General features: G+C 35.1%; 1 protein-coding gene across 1 annotated transcript in view; it reads left to right on the top strand.

Annotated features, from left to right (window-relative positions):
• Positions 1-13,652, top strand: part of VCPIP1 (valosin containing protein interacting protein 1) — a 28,440-nt gene extending 14,788 nt beyond the window's left edge. The window contains exon 3 of the mRNA XM_019973748.2: positions 8,806-13,652. Coding sequence (XP_019829307.2) covers positions 8,806-9,677 — 872 coding nt within the window. The 3' untranslated portion in view covers positions 9,678-13,652. The remainder of the gene's footprint in view (positions 1-8,805) is intronic.
• The last annotated feature ends 1,165 nt before the right edge of the window (positions 13,653-14,817 follow it).

Genomic DNA, 14,817 nt, shown 5'->3' with positions numbered 1-14,817 from the left:
GATTCTTTACTGTCTGAGCCACCAGGGAAGCCTGTGCTTATTTGCATCTTGTTATTTTTTGGCCTATTTTAAAATTGGCTTAAAAATTTTTTTAATTGAGTTTTGAGAGTTCTTTAGATATTCTGGGCACACATCATTTATCAGATAAGTATTTTGGATATATTTTCTCCCAGTTTATAACCTGTCTTTTCATTCTTTCAGCATTATCTTTTGAATATCAAAGGTTTATAATTTTGATAACCAATTTAACAGTCTTTTGTGATTCATAATTTTTGTGTCCTATCCAAGAGTCTTTGCCTAATCCAAAGTCACAGAAATTTTCTTCTGTATTTTCTTATGGAAGTTTTATAGTTTTAATTTATATGTAGGTATATGATCCATTTTGAATTGATTTTTTTAATATGTTATAAGGTATGAGAGATGAGGTTCATTTTGTGTGTGTGTGTGTGTGTGTGTGTACATATCCAGTAGTTGCTCCAGCACCATTTGTTGGAAAAGGTATACTTTATACATTGAATTATTGGAGGCTTGTATTCAAAAATCAATCGACCATGAATTAGACACTTGAAAAATCAATTGACCATGAATTAGACACTTGAAAAAGGTGAATTATATACAGCATATAATCAGTAAAGTTACTTTTAAAGCAATCAGTTGACCTTATTCATGTGAGTCTATTTCTACAATCTCTTTTCTATTTTGTTGATCTGTATGTCTCTCCTTCCACCAATACCACAGTCTTGATTACTGTATTTTGGGTTGAGAATGGATATTCTTGCCTTGTTTCTGGTCTAAGGGGGAAAGCATTCAAACCTGTAGGTGAAATGCCCTGATAAGTTTATTGATGATTTTATAGTATTGTAAATGGATGTTGAATATTATCAGATGCTCTTTCCCTGCATCTGTTGAAATAATATTTTAAGGCTTTTCTCTTTAGTTTGGTGGTAGTGTGAATTACATTGATTTATTTTTGAATGTTGAACCAACATCACATTCTGGATTCCAACTGCTAGTATTTTGTTGAGTGTTTTTGTGAGCATATTCATGAGGCATACTGGTATGTGGTTTTCTTGTCAGTTCAGTTCAGTTGCTCAGTTGTGTCCAACTCTTTGCAACCCCATGGACTGCAGCACGCCAGGCTTCCCTGTCCATCACCAGCTCCTGGGGCTTGCTTAAACTCAAGTCCATCGAGTTGGTGATGCCATCTAACCATCTCGTTTTCTTATTTTCTTGTAATGACTGTTTAATCAGGGTAATTTTGGCTTCAGAAAATAGAGTTGGGAAGTGTTATAGCTTTGATATTATTTTTTTCTTAAATGGTAGAATTCACCAGTGAAGCCATCTGTTCTTGGAATTTTTTTTATAGGACAGTTTTTAACTGTGAATTTAATTTTTTAAATAAAGTGCTCTTAAGGTTAATCCCTTTCTTGAGTAAGCTTTGTTAGTTTTGCCTGTAAGAAATCTGTCCATTTCATCTAAGTTAGTAGTCTTATTGGCATGAAGTTGTTTATAATACTGCCTTACTGTCTTTTTAATGTCTGTAAGGCCTATAGCTCTGTCATTTCTGATATTGGCAGTTTCTGCCTTTCTTCTTTTGCTGACCAGTCCAGCTAGTGATTTATCAGTTTATTGATCTTTTCAAATAAACAACTTTGGTTTCATAGGTTTTCTCTGTATTTTCCTGATTTCATTTTCATTGATTTCTGCTGTTATGTATACCTTTTCCTTCCTTATGCTTGCTTTGGATTTAATTTGTACTTCCAAGCTTATTTAGATAGAAGCTTAGATTATTGATTATAAAGTTTTTTTTCTACTATAAGCATTTAAAGCATTTTTTTTCTGCTATAAGCATTTAAAGCTATAGATTTCTCTCTCAGCATCCCCCTGCCTCCCCGCTTTTTTTCTGGCATCCTTTTCTTTTTAACTTTTCATCTGTCACTTCTTTCTACCTTTTGAAATATATTGATACCAGTTCATGTTTTTTTTAAGTTATTATTTAATTGTAACTGATCATAAGGCCCCCAGTAATTGGGGTCCTTATGCAATGTCTTTCACAGAACTGAAAATAACTTCCCTCAGTTGGTTTTTGTGTAGGAGGGTTGTGGTGGGTGGTATAAGGATGATTATTCTCTTGATGGTTTTCTAAATAGTTTTTTGTTTTCAGTTTGAAATTATTTTTAAAATGTTAGCTGTGATGCTAAGACAATTTAATGAGGGAAAGAATAGTTTTATCAATAAATGGTGCTGAGACAGCTGAATATCCACATGTAAAGTAATGAAGTTTGACCTCTGCCTCACACCAAATACAAAATTAACTCAAAATGTGTAAAAAACTTGAGTATAAGTGCTAAAATTAGAAAGCTCTTAGAAGACAGAGGCATAAAACATCTTGCTTTTGGATTAGGCAAAATCTTAGATATGACACCAAAAATACAAGCAACAAAAGAAAAAAGTAGATAAAAAGCAAAGTTTTGTGCTGCAAAGAACACCAACAGGAAAGTGAAATAACCCACAGAGTGAGAGAAGATTTTGAATATTGTCTATCAGGTAATAGATTTGTATCCAAAATATAAAGAACTGAGCAGTAAAAAGACAGACAACCTGATTAAAAATGGGCAAAGACTCTGAATAGACATTATTCAGAGAAAATATATAAATGGCCAATAAGCACATGAACTGATGCTCAACATCATTAACCATAGGGAATTGCAAATCAAAGACACAATGAGCTAGTACTTTACACTCACTAGTAAGGCTGTGGACAAAAAGACAGATAATAAGATCTATTGGCAAGGAAATTGTGGTGAAAATGTAAAATGGTATAGTTGCTTGGGGAGAAAGTCTGGCAGTTTCTTCAAAAGATTTAAGATGGAGTTACTGTACAACCCAGCAATTCACTTTCACATGTGTACCAGAAAGAAATGAACACTGTCCACACAAAACTGGTACACAAATGTTTGTAATAGCATTATTCATAATAGTCAGAAGTGGAAAGCATGCAAATGTCTATCGGCTGATGACTAGATGAGTAAAATGTGGCATATATATACAATGAAATATTACTTGGCAATAGAAAGAATGAAGTATTGGTACAGTCTACATGGATGAACCTTAAAAATATGCTACATGAAACAAGCCAGAAACAAAAGGCCGTATACTGTATTATTTCACTTACACGAAAAGTCATATAAATGACAGAATAGGCCCACCTAGAGAACATATCAGTGGTTGCCTGGAGCCAGGAACGGGATGGGGGAAGGAAATGGGAGGCACTGCTAATGCGCTCAGGGTTTCTTTCTGGGATGATGAAAATATTCTAAAAGTGACTGTGGTGATGGTTACACAACTCTGAATATACTGAAAAAAAAACATTCAACTGTACACTGCTGCTGCTGCTAAGTCGCTTCAGTCGTGTCCGACTCTGTGCGACCGCATAGACGGCAGCCCACCAGGCTCCTCCGTCTCTGGGATTCTCCAGGCAAGAACACTGGAGTGGGTTGCCATTTCCTTCTCCAATGCATGAAAGTGAAAAGTGAAAGTGAAGTCGCTCAGTCATGTCCGACTCTTAGCGACCCCATGGACTGCAGCCTACCAGGCTCCTCCATCCATGGGATTTTCCAGGCAAGAGTACTGGAGTGGGGTGCCATTGCCTTCTCCGCAACTGTACACTTAAAAATGGGTGAATTGTGTGTGGGTTAGATGTCAGCAGACTCATTATATTTTTCAAATCTTACCTGTGGTGGTTATTCTTATTAGGAGATAGTTTAGAGCTCTGGAGTAAGAACATCTAACGTCAAATTTTGGCTCTACTGCTTAGTCCAGTGTGATTTCTAAGCCTCAGTGTCTTTGTTTGTATAGTAGGTGTGATAATCTTTGGATTGTTACTAGGATAAAATGAGGTTGTGCACATAAAGCAGTTAGCCAACGGCCTGGTACCTAATAATTACTTAGCTAATCCCAGTTGTAATTTGCAGAATTATTTTTTGACCATCACATAGCCATTTGAAATGGGCCACCATCAGAAAATTATTTTACCTTTCAAATATAATTTCATCTGATATTTGTGGTAAAATGTTATCTGTATTTTTAGGACAGATTCATTTGGCAGATCATTTTCCTCATCCCGTGAACAAAGACTCAAAAGTGTAACATGCCCTCCTCACCCCCTACACATACACCCCCTACCCTCCAAAAACTAGAAAAGAGCATAATTTTCTTACTTTCAAATCCACTCTTAACAGATAGATGGTTATATTTATGTTTGAACAGACATATTGCCTAATATAACAAATCAGCTTTTAATATTCCTGGTGTTTATGTTTGGAAAGGTGTTTTTAAATTAATTTGCTTAAACCATAGTAAGTTTCCTTAAAGATGTTTATACAGAGATAAATGCAGAGATGAATGGCAAATTTAGTTTTAATACTTTTTTAGGTATCTAACCTTACAATGTTTAGTGCTTTGTTTGGATTTTATAAAAATGGAATTATGCTGTGTACATTCTCTCTCTGACTTTCTCTTATGCAGCTCTTTTTTCAGATTCATTCAAATTCATGGGCTCAACTAGTTTGTTCATTTTCACTGCTGCACAGTATTCTATTATCATTTTAATATAATTCATCCATTGTTCTAATTCACTTTAGGTAGTCTCCAGTTTTTTGATGTAAGAAAGAATGTAGCTATAAATATACATGTCTGTTGGTATATATGTCCAGTGGAAATGTGGATATTATATATATATATATAGAAATTTTAATATACCTTGATTCTTAAAATTCAGAGGACTGTGTAAGTTATGTACAGCTTAAATGATTATGTTTAATCACAACACAGTATTTGCATTGATTTTTTGATATATATTTTAAAGTTTTTAAACAGTTTAAGAAGGCTAGAAATATAAAAATGGGGAACATGACGTAAAACTGCTAAATATTCCTCTTATACATACATTTTTGGGCATGATTGTAATTACAGTACTTTCCTTTTTTACCATCATGCATGTTTTATTATCTATCTGAGGCATCATAGGTTACTTATTTATATCAGTATTAGTAGCTGCATATTACTTTTGTTAGGTAGATAGACTGCAGTTCTCTTAACCCCTCTCTTCTTGTTGAAAGCTTAGATTGTTTCCATTGTTTCATTGTTAAGTAATACTGTGATAAATGTGTTGGTGCTATGATTCTCTCCAGGAATAGCCAAGGGAAAGCTTCACAGTAGAAACCTGGAAGCAATTACAAAACCTTTTGATCTAAGAGAAATTAAAACTGTTGACTGCCTGATGTATATTATATTAGGCACTGTGGTATGTGCTTTGCATGAGTTATATAATCCTCAAGTAATTAGTGAATTAACTACTGTCAGAGGAAAACAACAGAATGGGAAAGACTAGAGATCTCTTCAAGAAAATTAGAGATACCAAGGGAACATTTCATGCAAAGATGGGCTCGATAAAGGACAGAAATGCTATGGACCTAACAGAAGCAGAAGATATTAAGAAGAGGTGGCAAGAATATACAGAAGAACTGTACAAAAAAGATCTTCCCGACCAAGATAATCATGATGGTGTGATCACTCGCCCAGAGCCAGACATCCTGGAGTGTGAAGTCAAGTGGGCCTTAGAAAGCATCACTATGAACAAAGCTAGTGGAGGTGATGGAATTCCAGTTGAGCTATTCCAAATCCTGAAAGATGATGCTGTGAAAGTGCTGCACTCAATATGCCAGCAAATTTGGAAAACTCAGCAGTGGCCCCAGGACTGGAAAAGGTCAGTTTTCATTCCAATCCCAAAGAAAGGCAATGCCAAAGAATGCTCAAACTACTGCACAATTGCACTCATCTCGCACGCTAGTAAAGTAATGCTCAAAATTCTCCAAGCCAGGCTTCAGCAGTACATGAACCGTGAACTTCCAGATGTTCACGCTGATTTTAGAAAAGGCAGAGGAACCAGAGATCAAATTGCCAGCATCTGCTGGATCATGGAAAAAGCAAGAGAGTTCCAGAAAACCATCTATTTCTGCTTTATTGACTATGCCAAAGCCTTTGACTGTGTGGATCACAATAAACTGTGGAAAATTCTTCAAGAGATGGGCATACCAGACCACCTGACCTGCCTCTTGAGAAACCTATATGCAGGTCAGGAAGCAACAGTTAGAACTGGACATGGAACAACAGACTGGTTGCAAATAGGCAAAGGAGTACGTCAAGGCTGTATATTGTCACCCTGCTTATTTAACTTATATGCAGAGTATATCATGAGAAATGCTGGGCTGGAAGAAGCACAAGCTGGAATCAAGATTGCCAGGAGAAATATCAATAACCTCAGATATGCAGATGACACCGCCCTTATGGCAGAAAGTGAAGAGGAACTAAAGAGCCTCTTGATGAAGGTGAAAGAGGAGAGTGAAAAAGTTGACTTAAAGCTCAACATTCAGAAAACGAAGATCATGGCATCTGGTCCCATCACTTCATGGGAAATAGATGGGGAAACAGTGTCAGACTTTATTTTGGGGGGCTCCAAAATCAGTGCATATGGTGACTGCAGCCATGAAATTAAAAGACACTTACTCCTTGGAAGGAAAGTTATGACCAACCTAGACAGCATATTAAAAAGCAGAGACATTACTTTGCCAACAAAGTTCCGTCTAGTCAAGGCCATGGTTTTTCCAGTGGTCATGTATGGCTGTGAGAGTTGGACTGTGAAGAAAGGTGAGTGCTGAAGAATTGATGCTTTTGAACTGTGGTGTTGGAGAAGACTCTTGAGAGTCCCTTGGACTACAAGGAGATCCAACCAGTCCATTCTAAAGGAGATCAGCCCTGGGTTTTCTTTGGAAGGAATGATGCTAAAGCTGAAACTCTAATACTTTGGCCACCTCATGCGAAGAGTTGACTCACTGGAAAAGACTCTGATGCTGGGGAGGATTGAGGGCAGGAGGAGAAGGGGACCACACAGGATGAGATGGCTGGATGGCATCACCGACTCGATGGACGTGAGTCTGAGTGAACTCTGGGAGTTGGTGATGGACAGGGAGGCCTGGCGTGCTGCGATTCATGGGGTCGAAAAGAGTCGGACACGACTGAGCAACTGAACTGAAGTACTGTCATTGTTACACTTACCTGATTGTGTTATAATTATCTATTTATATCCATCTCCTAAGAATTATATTTTATTTTTTAATCTTCGGGTCTACTTTAGTTCCTGGCACATAGTGAGACTCAGTAGCTGTTCTCTGTTGAAATAACTGTGTAAAACCTTTGCCCCGGGGAATCCCTGGCCTTACCATTCCAAAGTCTGTCTTCTTTGCTACCTTTGTTTCCTAGGCCATGGTTTACAGATCTCTGAGGTAGGGGATTGGTAGAAGGTAAAACTCATTTCAGGGTTGTACTCTGAAAGGTACGATTTAGACATCTCTGATTTTAAAGTTTGTCCATCTATTTTTGTCAGTTCTTTCTGCCAAAAATGTTGTACTGCTAAGAGGAAATCCGCGTTGGATCTTTAACTTACCGCCAAAATGAATGTTTATTTGAACTTACTCTCATTCTGTAGCTTTTTTCAGAAAGGAAGAAACTATTCTTAATACTTCTAAGACTACCTAATGCCCACAAAGCATTCCAGATATCACTCATCCTTCCCCTCTCTGAATTTCCATAGTACTTGCTAACAGTCTCCTTCATTTTAAACTAGTTTGCTTTTGGCTTTATATTTTGCTATAAACATACCCATATGTTATTATAAATTCTCTTTCATTTTTTTAAACATAGAAAAATCTATGGTTTCATAAAATTTGAAAAGTCTGATTTTTGCATATTTGGAGTAAACTTACAGTGTACAAACTTAACATGTAAAAAGATATTGGATAGCTTAAAACACACATGCAGTTTTTTTATGCCCAGGCTGGAAAAAGTGTAAACATTTGAAGTACCACTTAGTGAGACCAAACTCTTCAGCTGGAAAATGAAGGGAAGCCTGCTTTAAAGTTCTTACCCTCTACTGCTGCATCAGTTGACTATGAGAAAGCATATCACACTGGGCCATTTGAGGTGTATTGACAACTCACTCTTATTTTGGTGGTTCTCATCTGCCAGAGAAGAATAAGAGTTGTAACATGAATACAGAAGAAGATATTATTAATTTATTGTGACCAGATGTCAGTTCTTGCAGTTATACTTAAGTCTTTGCAATTATACTTAAGCCTTAATGTTAACTTTCCTAAATGTGCCCCCATATTGACTACTTTAATTATGGAATATCTTATTTTGAAAGTTCATACTTTTTATATTTGTGAAAAATACATATATACATACAGTTTTTATCCTGGTATTCTGTAATTTAATAAAATTACTATGATTTTTAATTCAGTATTATGCAACATGTGTATGTATACAACACTTTGCCCTTACAGGAATTTTTAAAGTTTATAATTTGAATTTTATTAAATGAAAGTCCATTTTCTTACTGCTTTACTCTAAGCAAATGCTTTACTAACACTAGTGCTAGTTTTTTTTTTTTAATTAAACTCAGCTGTTTGTTTAAAGACTAACTTTCCTAACTTTGTAATAGGTTAATGATATATATATTTCAAACCCTCTGGGGAACTACTTTAAGGTTTATGGTGGTATTTCTTTTTTTTTTTGTAATGTATTAAATTATGTTAATAAGTATAATAAATTATTTGCTAATTAATTTTGTTTTGACAGCTGTTACCTGTAAATTATTATTGGAGGTTTACTCTTTCAATTATAATTGTCTTTACTCCACCTTTAAAGTAAGATTTTAATGTGTTAAATTCTTTTTCCTTTCTTAAGGTATGGCTGATGGCAAGCATTGTACTTTCCCACATCTGCCTGGCAAAACCTTTGTCTATAATGCTTCTGAAGATAGACTGGAGTTGTGTGTGGACGCTGCAGGACATTTTCCCATCGGTCCTGATGTTGAAGATTTAGTTAAAGAGGCTGTAAGTCAGGTTCGAGCAGAGGCTACTACAAGAAGTAGGGAATCAAGCCCCTCACATGGGTTATTAAAACTAGGTAGTGGTGGAGTAGTGAAAAAGAAATCTGAGCAACTTCACAATGTAACGGCCTTTCAGGGGAAAGGGCATTCTCTAGGAACTGCATCCAGTACCCCACATCTTGACCCAAGAGCCAGGGAGACTCCAGTTGTAAGGAAGCATACGACAGGGACAGACTTTAGTAGTAGTTCCATTAAAACAGAGCCTTCTGTATTCACTGCTGCTCCTAGTAACAGTGAGCTTATTCGAATAGCTCCTGGAGTAGTTACAACGAGAGACAGCAGGCAGCTTGATCCTGATATGGTTGAGGCCCAGCGGAAAAAATTGCAGGAAATGGTGTCTTCTATTCAGGCGTCGATGGACAAGCACTTGCGGGATCAAAGTACAGAGCAGTCACCATCTGATCCTCCTCAAAGGAAAGTGGAAGCTGTGAGTTCTTCTGTGAAGTCTGGGAGTCTTCAGACTGGCTCACCTGAATCTTTTTCTCCAACTGGTGACACTGAAAATCTGAATATAGAAACAGCCGATGGCTGTGTGGCAGAGGCACTGGAAGCAGCATTTGCTGAAAGGTCAGAAGCACAAAAGGGAAGTTCTGTGGAGGAGCCCGAAGAGATGGATAGTCAAGATGCTGAGATGACAAACACAACTGAGCCAATGGATCACTCTTGATTTAATTAGAGGCTAATAAAGGCAGAATGTTTATTGTGAATATGTAATATTTGTTGGCTGGGCCACATAACTTGATTAGTCATTACAAAATCTTGTACGTATATAATTCAAAGATTATATCTAGTTATTCAGTGCATGATAGCAAGTGTGTGATTGGCAATAGCTTTTAATATACTGCTGCCCAGGCTGGCTCTGAATTCCTGTAAAATAGTTATTAGATCTGCTAAAATGAGTTACTTCCATATATGTGGTTCATTGGAAGTTCTTTGTAATTTTAATTCCATGAAAGTCTTAATGTTGCAAACATGAAGATTCTCTTGCTATATCTGTTTGATTTCTCAAAAGGCTAGAACTGGGGGAAGATAAGATTTTGCTAATGTTGATGTCATCAGGATAACCATTCCACATACTTACTAGCGTGTCAAAGGATTTATGTAAATTTGAAGGTTATCTGAACTAAATTGTATCTTGAAATTCATAAAGGATATGTTAGACACTGGGATCCTGACATTTCTGTGAACGTAAACACATTCATAGAGATATGTATTCTTCGTGAAAATATCTTGAGAATATAGTGTAATGATATATAACATTTTGCTGATTTGAGCAAGCTTGGGGTAAAGTATCTATTCTAGAATGATAAAGTCAATGTGATTCAGTAATGTTGCTGTCTGAGCCAACACAGCCAATTGTGTGCTCTGGTGTTGATAATATGTTACCATTATTTTGAATCCTGGCCTGGTCAAGTACCACCAAATTTTTGTTCTTTAATCTTGCAGAAAAGTTGATCGCAAAGTGTGGTAGAAAAATAATTAAAAAAATAATGGTAGCAGTAGTTAATCTCTAATTTTCAGAGTTTGTCAGATTCACAGAGAATTTATAAATAAGAATTTATCTTTATGAATGGGTTACATTGTTCTACAATTTTGATCAATGGTATTTAAGTTTGTATATGCTAAATGTCTTTGAGCCCCTCTGAACCAAAAATGTTTCCTTTTTTTTTTCTTAGAATCCATTATATTTTCTTCATTTGTTAGCTTCACTTGGATTTGGATGCAAACTTGACTGCATCATACCCTGATCAACTGGGCATTTGCTTAAATAGTGTATTCATCAAACCTTTAGTGCCTGTTTCCTCAAGAAGCAGCTTTCATGTTTACTCCTTAAAGAATGTTTATCCTGAGATTGGCATCACACTATTTTAACCTATTCTGCAAATCTGTATTCTGAAATGTACACGTTAATCCATCTTTTTCCTCTGTTCACTGAAATTAAGTTGAATTTGAATGGATGAAAGACAAAATGTATGTTAATACAATCTCTTATCTAGAGCATTCAAAGCCTGGCTGTCTCTGTTTGCTCGTGTGATAGATGCAGGACCGTTTGCATTTTAAGAAAATGTACATCAGAAAGTATGTTATCGGGTGTTTAAAAATCTCAGCAAATTGACTCATAAGGAATATAGACAGTACTTGTGTTTCCAAATAAGGGAGGTTTTGGTTTCTTTCTATGAAAGTGTCTCTGCCTGAATCACTTATTAAACAAACTACTCCGTTTTGAATAGGGAAAGAATGGAAACCTTAGACATTTTGCAGGTGATATCTGAGCAAGATACACATTTGGGTTTTATCACATTATCACCTGTTTAAAATCACATTTTATCTCCATTCTTCTAAATTTACTTTCAAATACCTTTCTCTATGTCTATAAATAGAAGGAAATTTTAGAACTTTTATATTGTGTATTAGTTTTACATTAAGAACTGTGGCTCCCAAATAGTATTTCCCATTTAGTTAATTCAGGTGACTTCTCTGTATTAAATTTAAAAATTACAGATATCACTAACCACTATAATTATTTTTGGCTTTTTCAGCCACTGAACCCCCCCCCCCTTTTTTTTTAGTTTAAATACAGGAAAACTTTCACAAACAAATGCATTGCTTCCAGGTAAACGATATAATCACCTTTTCTTTAACAAATATTTTCTTCACCTGTGGCTCAGTATGTTTGATAACTGACAAATACATTTCATAGCTTAAAGTAAAAACATCAGCTACACATTTTATCTCCCTATTAAGTCTCCCTTTAGTCAAGTTAGAATGTACCTGTGGATAGTAGAAGGCAGGCTCAATCTCTGACAACAGTATTAATTTCTCTTGCTACGGCAGTGCTGTTTAGAAGCTGGTTTAGGTGTGAATATTTTAATAATAGTTTGGGTTCTCCCTTGATAAAGAATAAAAGGCTTGATGCTGAGAATGGTCAGGTTTCTTGACATTATTTTAAATCAACTGAAATACAGTTGCAGGAATTAATGGATTTGAGAAGTGGGCCAGGAATCTTCACAAAAAAGTCTTAGAATTTCTTTAAGTTCTAGACTATCATTATTTGTCCTTCCATATGGTTACCATCATCAAATACATAAATTACAGGAATGATTTTTAGAACTACCTTTTGTGATTGCCACAACTTTGAGTCTAAACTGGGGATCATAAATTAGTTAAAATATTTTCTTAGCTCTCCATTAAACATAACTCTAATTCAGTCCTATAGTTAAAATTACATTTGCAGTGTTTAACTGAAAGTTGAAGCGTAGTTAGTCATACCAAGATTGCATTGATGACCCGCGGTCCAGGTAGAGTTGAAGATGATGTGTCTCTAGAATACTGGTGTTAGAAACTGGTTGAAATCGAAGAAAACAAGATACTGTCAAATATTATGAGCTAGAATATAATGAACACCCAGGGAAGGGCTACTCAGGAACTAAAGAGCAAGTCTAAGGCCCATTTCCCCTCCTTTCACTGTATTTCAGGTATTTTATTGGAAAAGTTAAGCTAAAGATCTGAGACATTTAGCAAGTGCTATTGACTGTGAAATTTGCTTTAAATCTTCTGATGAGTTTTAGTTTGGTTTTTTGCAATCAAGTCTACTGCTTGCAATTAAGATGTCAATCTGAAATGCATCTATGGTTCCTAGCCACACAGGTCCTTGTTGCCATTATTTTTAAGAATCTAACTTTATTGGAAATTAGCAAACTTTTGCATATGATCTATTACCTCAGGGAAGATCACTTGCTAGCAACTCACTACTAATGACAGGTTTTTGAGAATTGTACTGACATCACTTGTTAGCTACTAAATGCAGAATTTATAACAGTATTATTTTATGTAGTTAACTACTAACTGGCTGCTAGTGAACATTTCTCTAAAAAATTTAGACCTCACTAATAACTAACCTTTAGGTATGAAATAAACTTGTAATTTCTGTCTTTAAGCTTTGGTCAATACAGTGACAATATAAAATGTTTATTTCAGAATATCAGTACCATTTTATTTTTCAACAAGAATTTTAATTGGGTCCATACATAAAATACCACAGAGCAGACTTTTAAGATTCATGGTTCTCAGAACAAAGTTTCCATATTAAGATTTTCATAAAAGCTTTTGCAGAACTGAATTAAACTCCATTCATCATTTAATATGACTTTAAAATCACCTTTTATAAGAGTAACAGATACATACTCTAAGCTGGGGTATAGATATATCCTACATGTCAAGGATATCATGTAATTTAACAAAATTGCACAACCTCAGGCTCTTCACAATATAATTTTTCAAACCAGAAGTATTCACTTGAAAACACCACAGTAGAATGTTTACTTAACAAAAGGGGAGCTATATTACCAATGTAAGATTTATAGTTAATTGTAAGTTCTGCCATTCTTAATAATTCTTTGAGATGCTAAGTGTTTCAATTCATATTTAATGATACTTAAATCGTGGGAATTTTAACATTTGTTCCAAAATAGCAGAAATTGTAAAAATTGTGAATTATTGGAGAAAATGCCATTACTTGTATATCTGACATTTAATTTTTTTAAATTATGGAATCTACATGCTTTTGTAGTATAATATTAATACGATGATTATTCTCTTGTAAAAGAAAAGGAAAACTAGTAAAAAGTTTTAGTTGATGTTATGTGCTTGTGAGTATCAATTACTTAGTATTTGAAATTTTAAGGTCTTGCATCCTTTTCTTTAGAATGCACAAGTCCCTTCCTGAGCTTTTATGCCTGTGGTAGAGCAGTAAAAGCCTGAAAAGGTTGTCAGTATTTTTAGGTTCATTTGACTTTGAGAATTAGTGCCAAGAGCTGGAGGATCTGCTTTTTGGAGGGAAATGTTATTTAGAATATGTAAAAATAAGTGTAATAGTGTAAATATTTAGAAAAAATTAAGTAGCAAGTGCTTTAACTGCTGAATAAAATAGTATAGATGTTCTACCATCCCTAAGGCACTGGCTGTTATCCATTATTTTCTGATTTTGTGATTGCTGTATATATTACACTTGAGTAATAATTGGTGATAGTGTATCATATCTATATAGAGTTCTACAACACACCTCACTGTACAGTATTTGAAAATTTTATATCAGTAATAAAACTGTAAGTTAATACATACTGATTTCCCCCTCAACTTCTCCATATTAACCTTTTATTCTTTAGTTTCCTGGAATCATACCTAGTTATTAAAATGCATGAAAATATAGTTCAGTTTTATAAAGGAATTCTTAGTATAATAAAGTTTTTTTTTTTAAAAACTTCCTTCAGTGGAATATTATATAGAGACAGTGGTTTCTCCCCTTAATGCAGATTTCAGTGCAAATGAAATGGATCTAATTAGAAAAGAGCAAGCCAAGTTTCCTTAGACATATTACATAATTAGGTCATGTGATGCTTACTGAATCACATGATTAACAAATCACATGATTTAACAAATCACATTTGTTAAAGATGTTCTAGTAGAGAACTTGTTTTTGTGTTTTTTAATGCTATAGATAATGAAGGAAAATATAGAACATAGTATTAAATAACACTTGTATAGCTTAATAATCAACACAACTGATATTTTAAAGTTGAAGGTATATGCTTAATGTCCATTTTGTTAGACTGCTAACTTAGTAGTCAGTGAATAGCCTTATAGATCTGAGCCCTGGCATCTCTTTACTGTGTGACCTTTGTGCTTCAGTTTCATCTCTGGGATGATAATAATAACACTTGCTTCTGGAGTTTTTGTGAGGATAAAACCAGTGAACACATATCAGATGATTAGAACAGTGCTTGACATACTAAGGGCTTCCCTGGTGG

The sequence above is a fragment of the Bos indicus genome, chromosome 14, assembly GCF_029378745.1.
Source record: "Bos indicus isolate NIAB-ARS_2022 breed Sahiwal x Tharparkar chromosome 14, NIAB-ARS_B.indTharparkar_mat_pri_1.0, whole genome shotgun sequence".
In the NCBI taxonomy this organism is placed as follows: Eukaryota; Metazoa; Chordata; class Mammalia; order Artiodactyla; family Bovidae; genus Bos; species Bos indicus.
This window is presented reverse-complemented; position numbering and strand designations above follow the sequence as displayed.